The sequence below is a fragment of the Salmo salar genome, chromosome ssa18 (assembly GCF_905237065.1).
Source record: "Salmo salar chromosome ssa18, Ssal_v3.1, whole genome shotgun sequence".
NCBI classification, from domain to species: Eukaryota; Metazoa; Chordata; class Actinopteri; order Salmoniformes; family Salmonidae; genus Salmo; species Salmo salar.
In genome coordinates this window covers 81,296,305-81,306,879 of record NC_059459.1, presented here as the reverse complement: position 1 = coordinate 81,306,879, position 10,575 = coordinate 81,296,305, and the positions used below count along the sequence as shown (strand labels likewise).

General features: G+C 42.3%; 1 protein-coding gene across 1 annotated transcript; it reads left to right on the top strand.

Moving 5' to 3' along the window:
* The first annotated feature begins 1,716 nt into the window (after positions 1–1,716).
* LOC106574108 (endonuclease domain-containing 1 protein-like) lies at positions 1,717–3,399 on the top strand. Its single transcript, XM_014149696.2, has 2 exons — positions 1,717–2,202; positions 2,439–3,399. The coding sequence occupies exons 1-2, from the start codon at positions 1,855–1,857 to the stop codon at positions 3,138–3,140; spliced, it is 1,050 nt and encodes a 349-aa protein (XP_014005171.2). The 5' UTR covers positions 1,717–1,854; the 3' UTR covers positions 3,141–3,399.
* Positions 3,400–10,575: the final 7,176 nt, after the last annotated feature.

The following is a 10,575-nucleotide window of genomic DNA, read 5'->3' as shown; positions in this document are numbered from 1 at the left end:
GATAGTGATGAGGGGTGGTCGTTTGACCGCGGACCCATAGCGGATGCAGGCAATGAGGCAGTGATCGCTGAGATCCTGACTGAAAACAGCAGAGGTGTATTTGGAGGGCAAGTTGGTCAGGATAATATCTATGAGGGTGCCCATGTTTACAGGTTTAGGGTTGTACCTTGTGGGTTCCTTGATGATTTGTGTGAGATTGAGGGCATCAAGCTTAGATTGTAGGACTGCCGGGGTGTTAAACACATCCCAGTTTAGGTCACCTAACAGAACGAACTCTGAAGATAGATGGGGGAAATCAATTCACATATGGTGTCCAGGGCAGCTGGGAGCTGAGGGGGGTCTATAACAGGTGGCAACAGTGAGAGACTTATTTCTGGAGAGATTCATTTTTAAAATTATAAGATCAAACTGTTTGGGCATAGACCTGGAAAGTATGACAGACCTTTGCAGGCTATCTCTGCAGTAGATTGCAACTCCTCCCCCTTTGGCAGTTCTATCTTGATGGAAAATGTTGTAGTTGGGGATGGAAATCTCAGAATTTTTGGTGGCCTTCCTAAGCCAGGATTCAGACACGGCAAGGACATCAGGCTTGGTGGAGTGTGCTAAAGCAGTGAGTAAAACAAACTTAGGGAGGAGGCTTCTGATGTTAACATGCATGAAACCAAGGCTTTTTCGATTACAGAAGTCAACAAATGAGAGTGCCTGGGGACATGCAGGTCCTGGGTTTACCTCCACATCACCCGAGGAACATAAGGGTACGGCTAAAGGCTATCAAAACTGGCCGTCTAGGGCATTGGGGACAGAGAATAAAAAAAGGAGCAGATTTCTGGGCGTGGTAGAATAGATTCAGGGCATAATGTGCAGTGGAGGTAAGCCCAGGCACTGAGTAATGATAAGAGAGGTTGCATCTCTGGGTGAGCTGGTTATACTGGGTGAACTTTGAAATATTGTTGTCAGGAAATACAATTTTTAGGGAAAGCGAATATGAACTGGAACTGGTGTGACAAATTAAATGTAAACCTACAGTAGGTCTACTTCCTGGAACTGGTGCGACAAATCAAATGTAAACCTACTGTAGGTCTACTTCCTGGAACTGGTGCGACAAATCAAATGTAAACCTACTGTAGGTCTACTTCCTGGAACTGGTGTGACAAATCAAATGTAAACCTAATGTAGGTCTACTTCCTGGATCTGGTGTGACAAATCAAATGTAAACCTACTGTAGGTCTACTTCCTGGGACTGTGTGGTGATCAGTCCTTTTAACAAGAACCATCACAGACGTGTTTGAGGAATTAAAAATTGGCCCTAACTCTGTCATTGTAAAAGTAATTTCCCCAACCCCCTGCCCCCCTCCTTGATTTTTCTTAAAATAGTGTTTTTAACATAGGTTTTAGAATTTCAAAATCAAACAACACAGTTTATAAGGAATTTTAGTTTATCTTTAATGTCCCCCCTCTCCTTCCCCCGACAGTTGCCTGCTCACCCAAGTATTCCATAGTAACATCTGACAAAAATATCTAAAGACACTGAGGCAGCAGACTTTGTGAAAAATTTAAATTCGTGTCATTCTCAAATCTTTTGGCCACGACTGGGCAGGAGGTGAGTCACATGTTATTTGTTACAGCAGTTTCCATGGAAACATACAGAAGAGTTTATGCAAATCAACCCTTTCTGTCTCACATGAAGGAGGAGTCTCTGAAAACCTATTTAAAGCAGCCAGTCCTGACTCAGCTCAACAGTCTCCAGTCTACCAACTGGTCTCTGTAATAACTATTTAAAGCAGTCTGTCCTGACTCAGCTCAACAGTCTCCAGTCTACCAACTGGTCTCTGTAACTTCATCTTTGTCTCTGTGATGTACAGTCTTCAGGTGATGATGGGGGTATTGAATCATCTCTCTACTCTCCTCCTTCTCTCTCTCCTTCCTCCTGCTCTCTCTCATGTAGTGGAGAAGTTCAGTGATGTTCCACAGTGCCAGAATTTCTTCCTGGAGGGGACAACTCCAAATCTGACGGGTATTTTGGTTGATGGGACGGTCCAGAACCAGAACCGCTACAAGCCGATTTGCCAGTTGTTCAACAACATCTACAGGTTTGCAACTCTCTACGACACGACCAACAGGATCCCTGTGTTCTCAGCCTACACCTTCACTGGTCCTCCTACAGACCCCAGACCAGATCAACCCTGGATGATTGAGCCCCAGGTAGGACTAATGTTTTCTCATATAACATAACATTTGTATTTGTTTACTGCTATAAATCACAGACAGTTATGTTACAGAATATAGAACTACCACTATGGAGGGTATAGAGACTTGATTTGTCTTGATTGTGAACACCCCCAGAAGAGGGTTTATTGTACAAAAAGAGGGATTGTATAGAAAGGAGGGTTTATTGTACAGAAAAATGTGAATGAATGTATGACTGTTGTTTCCTGCAGCTCAACGGGGAAAACAACAGCCCTGAAATGCAGAAGGATAGTAAAGAGATTGAATATCAAAAGCAGGCTGGGGACAACGACTATAAGAACTCAATACCAATTAAAGGGGTGAACAGAGGTCACCTCTTCCCATGTTCACATGCTCATGACCTTGATACTCAGAAGTCCACCTTTACCCTGACCAACATCGTTCCCCAGGTGGTGTCCTTCAACAATGGCAGGTGGAGGAAAATGGAGTGCAAAGTCCAAACGACTCTTAAGCTTAACTGTAAGGATGCTAACGACCAGATAAAAGCCTATGTGGTGACTGGAGCAGTGCCCAGTAACAACAACACACTGAAGAACCGAGTGAACATCCCAGATCTCATGTGGACAGCCTACTGCTGTTACAACAACAACCTGAAACAGTGGGTGGCCCAAGCACACTGGGGGGAGAACCAAAAGGAGGACAATAAAACATTGCCCTCAAATACCTTGGCAGAACTGTATGACATGCTGGACAGGCATTATGGTGGTGGTGGTGATGTCCAGGTGTTCCCAGATCAGTGTCCAAAAGGTGATATTCTGAGAGAGCTTCCCCTCAGGGATGGGGATGTATATGATCATAGTGTCTATGATGATGACTGTGTCTATTCCTCTGTTGGGGTCAAAGGTTATTACCTACCTGTTGTATTAGTTTCTGTGCTGGTGATGATGATGTAGTGACATAACCACCAGGAACCTGTGACATCATCAGGTCAAGCAGGTAATAATGGACCTGGTTTAGTCTGACCTGAGTTTCACGCTGTGATCAACAATCACTTTTAATGACAATACTTTCTGAACTATCAGCACAGGAGACTACTGACCTGACCTGCTTTAGTAGACTACTGACCTGACCTGCTTTAGTAGACTACTGACCTGACCTGCTTTAGTAGACTACTGACCTGACCTGCTTTAGTAGACTACTGACCTGACCTGCGTTAGTAGACTACTGACCTGACCTGCTGTAGTAGACTACTGACCTGACCTGCTGTAGTAGACTACTGACCTGACCTGCTTTAGTAGACTACTGACCTGACCTGCTTTAGTAGACTACTGACCTGACCTGCTTTAGCAGACTACTGACCTGCTTTAGTAGACTACTGACCTGACCTGCTTTAGTAGACTACTGACCTGACCTGCTTTAGTAGACTACTGTACTGACCAGCTTTAGTAGACTACTGACCTGACCTGCTTTAGTAGACTACTGACCTGCTTTAGTAGACTACTGACCTGACCTGCTTTAGTAGACTACTGACCTGACCTGCTTTAGTAGACTACTGACCTGCTTTAGTAGACTACTGACCTGACCTGCTTTAGTAGACTACTGACCTGCTTTAGTAGACTACTGACCTGCTTTAGTAGACTACTGACCTGACCTGCTTTAGTAGACTACTGACCTGCTTTAGTAGACTACTGACCTGACCTGCTTTAGTAGACTACTGACCTGACCTGCTTTAGTAGACTACTGACCTGACCTGCGTTAGTAGACTACTGACCTGACCTGCTGTAGTAGACTACTGACCTGACCTGCTGTAGTAGACTACTGACCTGACCTGCTTTAGTAGACTACTGACCTGACCTGCTTTAGTAGACTACTGACCTGCTTTAGTAGACTACTGACCTGACCTGCTTTAGTAGACTACTGACCTGACCTGCTTTAGTAGACTACTGTACTGACCAGCTTTAGTAGACTACTGACCTGCTTTAGTAGACTACTGACCTGACCTGCTTTAGTAGACTACTGACCTGACCTGCTTTAGTAGACTACTGACCTGACCTGCTTTAGTAGATTCACTCTGTATATTATTTATAAGTCTATTTCTCTTGTTAAAGGGGCAATCTGAAATGATTGATATGTACCCATTGATTCTTAGAGAATATAACCGAGTAGCTGATTTGGTTAGGGTTTGGTTTGGTAAGGGGAATATTAAAATGTGTATTTCCTGGTTCAAGTGAGGTTGAACAGGGATTGAAAATGTGATCATTGTTAGACAATATGAGTCTTGTACAGTAAACAAAGCAGGTCCCTAATCTTTTCTCAGCTTTGTTCCGTTCAGTGGGTCTGCCGGGTGTGGATTAAAGCATTGAGTGACGTGTTTTAAGGGCAACGATGCATCTTGAACCCACAACCCAACCGCTCCCCATTTCTTCAGCTGGTTGTTCAGTACAGCACCATTTCTATTCAACTGAACGCTCCACTACGTTTTAATATACTGAACGTTCTATTTAGTTTTAATATACTGAACGTTCTATTTAGTTTTAATGTACTGAACGTTCTATTTAGTTTTAATATACTGAACGTTCTATTTAGTTTTAATATACTGAACGTTCTATTTAGTTTTAATGTACTAAACGTTCTATTTAGTTTTAATGTACTGAACGTTCTATTTAGTTTTAATGTACTGAACGTTCTATTTAGTTTTTATGTACTGAACGTTCTATTTAGTTTTAATGTACTGAACGTTCTATTTAGTTTTTATGTAGGGTTAGGGAATAGGGTTCATATAGGCCCTGGTCTAAAGTAGTGCACTACATAGGGAATAGGGTTCCATTTGGGACAAAGCAATACATTACTGACCTGGGAGAAAACATGGAGAACCCTGTACTCACCATGTTACCAATCAATCACCAATCACTTTGCTGATCCATCAATAACCAATAAATATCTCCAGGTCTGTTGAACAAAGTGATTTTCATTGTAACTGGAGTCATACTGACACACACACACACACACACACACACACACACACACACACACACACACACACACACACACACACACACTTTCTGCAGAGATTGGCATTTTAAAGTAATTTATGTATTTATGTTCTATTGTACAGAGTTGTCTACTGTTGTCTGTCGCCCCCCAGTGGTTCTTTGTTATAATTACGAACTTATTTCCTTCCCAAATGGTACCCTATTGTAGTGCACTATAAAGGGAATAGGGGGCCATTAGGGACGTAGCTAACTGGAATATATTGTTGCACTAGGTCCTAATGATTAGCTCTGGTCCAGGGTGTGACGTGCATCTTGATGGTGCTGAACCGTCTTGATGGATATAACACCCTGGACCAGAGCTACCTAACAATACGCAGCTGGATAATAAGTCCTGTTATCTGATATTCTGAATAATGTTGTATTTTATACGTTGTTAAACTGATAAAAAAGGAGAAACCAGCCCACTGCTCTTGCTAGTATCACTGATCTTTATTCAGCTGTCCGTATCGGCCTCAAGGCCTTCCTCAGAGCTGTGTGAGTGTTTTGTCGTTTGGACCCTTATGTAGACATTACATCGAATGGGGTTGGAGTCGAGGGGAAATAAACATGTGTTACCAAATATAACAATGTGTATTTCATAAGTATTATAATAAAGTGTGTACATAAAACGTGTTAAACACTTCCAGGACCGGACCTGGATGTTCTGCCCCCCAATGTGTTTGGGTCCATTTTTTCTCAGCTAAACGTCGGAGGAACAGAACATAATAGCATTCCAATTAATAGTCCTCTGCTACAAATTAAACACCATTTAACACATCTGGTTAGTAGGCTATATAATCAGTTCAATGTCAATAACATAGCCTGGTATATCTGATTACATTGATAAAATCACCAATGGCCCGGATGTTCTGCCATCCTAGACGAGAGAAAAATAATGACATCTTAGACATCCTGATGAATCTAAGCATGGCACTTTCAAAAGTGACCTTTCCACCCAGACAGAGGCTCTACTGTCGCAGAAAACTGTAAGCTTCAACTGCTGGCTTCTCGTCTGTTGTAAAACCCAACAACAGAAGTGCTTCCTTATTAAAAGCTGCCTGGGTTTAAACAAAAATCTTCTCTTTCAGAAAGAGAAAAGCTCAATTAATAGGGACAGAATAGCAAAGTCCATTTTTTTGTACCTCTAAGAATATCAAAGGCTGCAGCTCAGCTTTAGATTGTCATAGAGAGGAATCAGTTTATCTCCATATGCATCGGAGTCCCGTCTTTCTCGGCATTTTAGAGGTTGTTTCTACCATAAGACGTCACAGAGTTAAGCATTGTTATAGACCGCTGGATATAATCTGGATACGTTTTATTTATTCACAAATATAAAGCAAACAATAGATATCATTTTTGCCAATTTCTTTAACAAAAGATATGTGATACCCTCTGTCAATTGGAGCCTTGGTTTTAGTCCAACACACCAAGCCCTTCCCAGACACGGAGGTATTTAATCAGAACCAAACACACCAAGCCCTTCCCAGACACGGAGGTATTTAATCAGAACCAAACACACCAAGCCCTTCCCAGACACGGAGGTATATAATCAGAACCAAACACACCAAGCCCTTCCCAGACACGGAGGTATTTAATCAGAACCAAACACACCAAGCCCTTCCCAGACACGGAGGTATTTAATCAGAACCAAACACACCAAGCCCTTCCCAGACACGGAGGTATTTAATCAGAACCAAACACACCAAGCCCTTCCCAGACACGGAGGTATTTAATCAGAACCAAACACACCAAGCCCTTCCCAGACACGGAGGTATTTAATCAGAACCAAACACACCAAGCCCTTCCCAGACACGGAGGTATTTAATCAGAACCAAACACACCAAGCCCTTCCCAGACACGGAGGTATTTAATCAGAACCAAACACACCAAGCCCTTCCCAGACACGGAGGTATATAATCAGAACATGAGACAGTATTGGAGTATATGTCTATACCGACATCTATGGAGGATAATTGTGTCCGTCAAACAGGGAGTCTCACCACTTATTTATTGGAGGATGAAGAAATAAGCTCCAATTATCTGTGTAGTTGTGTGTTTATGACCGTTAACATGTTGTGTGGACGCGTGTACATATAGGAGGTTCCTTACCAGGCAGAAGGGAATTTAACTTGAACCGCTGCATCGGAGAGTTACAATGTTGCTGTCACTATGCAACCTACTACCTACAGTAGGAAAACGGGTTTCTGATTAATAATATCACACCTGTTATCACACATGGAACGACCCCATAAATGTTACAATTACAATAAAAATAACACTTTTATATAACATATTGAACATATATTGTAATATTCCTGTAGAACTGTAAAATACAGTAAGATCATTTGAGCTTTGGAAACAAGCGCTTTCATAAATGCATGGCGGGCCTCGTTTCGCTGTAGCAGTGTAAAATAATCTTTCTGTCAATGACCCAGCCTTAATGAATGATGTTTATTTCCATATCGAATGTGATGGTCCAACATCAGCATGTATTTATTGTGTAGAGTGGCCTCTTTCCTCTGCTGTGGTGTTGCGTTGCAGTCAGCGATGTTTTCTCTCGGTAGCTGTCCATGGTCCTGAAATCAAATCATGTGAGTTTGCTTGGACACCAGCCTGATCTCCAGCTCCTTCCACCTCTGGAAACTATCTGGGTGGTCATGCGACTTCTCATGAGAGGCTGAGGAGGAGACACTGATTCCTCCAGTCCCTGGTTCCATCCCTGACCACCGCAGATTTACACTCTTGTGAAAAAAGTTTGCAGCAAAAACAGAAGGCTGCATCGTTTTTCTTGGAATAGACAAGCCTTGGTCTCTCCACTCTCTCCCCGTTCACCATCCTCCTATTGTAGTTGGCCACCGAAAACTGTCGTTGCACCTCATCTCTTGGTAAATTCCCCTCCTTATCCTGATGTGGCCCAGCCTGTTCTAACATATCCCGTAAAGATATATTCATATATTTTGGCAACTCACTGGGATCTTCTATGATTTTTGTCTCATCTGAGTCTGGGTCCAAAATAGTAAGGTCTTCTCCGGCATTGTTTGGAGGTGTAGCTGGGTCTGGTGCGACCACCTGTTCTTGTCCAGCCAGAGAGCTGTCATCATCGGTGGAAGTGCATGGCTCGGACTCCTCCGGTTTGTCCTCTTCGCTGCTAGAATCAGCTAACGGGGGCTCGTCGTTCTCGGTGAATGAATGGCCTGTCCTCGTAGGCTTGTAATTCTCCCCACCGGCTGATGGACGTTGCTGCACACTGATACATTTCACCAGACAATTTCTTTGGTTTAGAGATTTTGCCTCTTTTCTCATTGTTTTTTATTTTTATATTCGCTTCCTGATATGTTTTGTCTATAAGACATGGCAGCAAATTGTTTGAAATCTCTATATGTAACAGTGTAAGTTCCGTCCCTCTCTTCGTCCCAACCCGGGCTCGAACCAGGGACCCTTGCACACATCAACAACTGACACCCCACGAAGCATCGTTACCCATCGCGCCACAAAAGCCGGGGAAACAACCAGGTCTCAGAGCGAGTGACGTCACCGATTGAAACGCTATTAGCGCACCACCGCTAGCACATATAGATGACTTTTATCTAAAATGATATCCACTAGTTGCACTCCTGAGGTGCTGAGCAGTTGCACCCTCTACAACCACTGGGATTATTATTATTTGACCCTGCTGGTCATCTATGAACATTTGAACACCTTGGCCATGTTCTGTTATAATCTCCACCCTGCACAGCCAGAAGAGGACTGGCCACCCCTCAGCCTGGTTCCTCTCTAGGTTTCTTCCTAGGTTTTGGCCTTTCCAGGGAGTTTTTCCTAGCCACCGTGCTTCTATATCTGCATTACTTGCTGTTTGGGGTTTTAGGCTGGGTTTCTGAACAGCACTTTGAGATATCAGCTGATGTAAGAAGGGCTTTATAAATACATTTGATTGATTTGATTAATAGTAGCTAGCTAACATTAACAGGCTAGGTTACTGTCTTAATCACTAACGTTAACAGGTTAGGTTACTGTCTTAATCACTAACGTTAACAGGTTAGGTTACTGTCTTAATCACTAACGTTAACAGGTTAGGTTACTGTCTTAATCACTAACGTTAACAGGTTAGGTTACTGTCTTAATCACTAAAGTTAACAGGTTAGGTTACTGTCTTAATCACTAACGTTAACAGGTTAGGTTACTGTCTTAATCACTAACGTTAACAGGTTAGGTTACTGTCTTAATCACTAACGTTAACCTGTTAGGTTACTGTCTTAATCACTAATCGTCTTCCTAACACACACACATTTTTTAAAAATACAATCATTTATTTGGTAGATTAATTTATTAATGTTTCATAATTGGATAATCCCATAAACACACACCTCACCATAGTTACCAAGGATAGTGGTATGAACTTCAGGAGATATAAACACACACATGACCATAGCTACCAAGGATAGTGGTATGAACTTCAGGAGATATAAACACACACCTCACCATAGTTACCAAGGATAGTGGTATGAACTTCAGGAGATATAAACACACACATCACCATAGCTACCAAGGATAGTGGTATGAACTTCAGGAGATATAAACACACACATCACCATAGCTACCAAGGATAGTGGTATGAACTTCAGGAGATATAAACCCACACATCACCATAGCTACCAAGGATAGTGGTATGAACTTCAGGAGATATAAACACACACATCACCATAGCTACCAAGGATAGTGGTATGAACTTCAGGAGATATAAACACACACATCACCATAGCTACCAGGGATAGTGGTATGAACTTCAGGAGATATAAACACACACATCACCATAGCTACCAAGGATAGTGGTATGAACTTCGGGAGATATAAACACACACATCACCATAGCTACCAAGGATAGTGGTATGAACTTCAGGAGATATAAACACACACATCACCATAGCTACCAAGGATAGTGGTATGAACTTCGGGAGAAGGGGGAATGAAGTCTGAAGTGGAGGCATTAATTCATGTTCACATTTACAACATAACATGCATGGACATTTCATCATTAAGACCTTTAGGGAATAATGTCTGGAGGGTGAAAATCCCAAAACATTCTCATTAGCTCAGTGTTATATCACCTCCCCTGTCTGATATCTTGACTTTCTCTGTGTCTCACAACCTAAAGGTAGAAATGTCATGTTTTAGGTCATTACAATGTACTGCGACTGGATAATCCCTGTCTTTACTCCTGATTTAACTTCTATGTTCACTAATTCTCTGAGATAACGAGAGGTTTTACCTACATAACACAGCCCACATGGACATGTAATAATGTAGATAACATGGGTGGTGGACCAGGTAATGATGTCATTTATTTGGAACCGTTTTC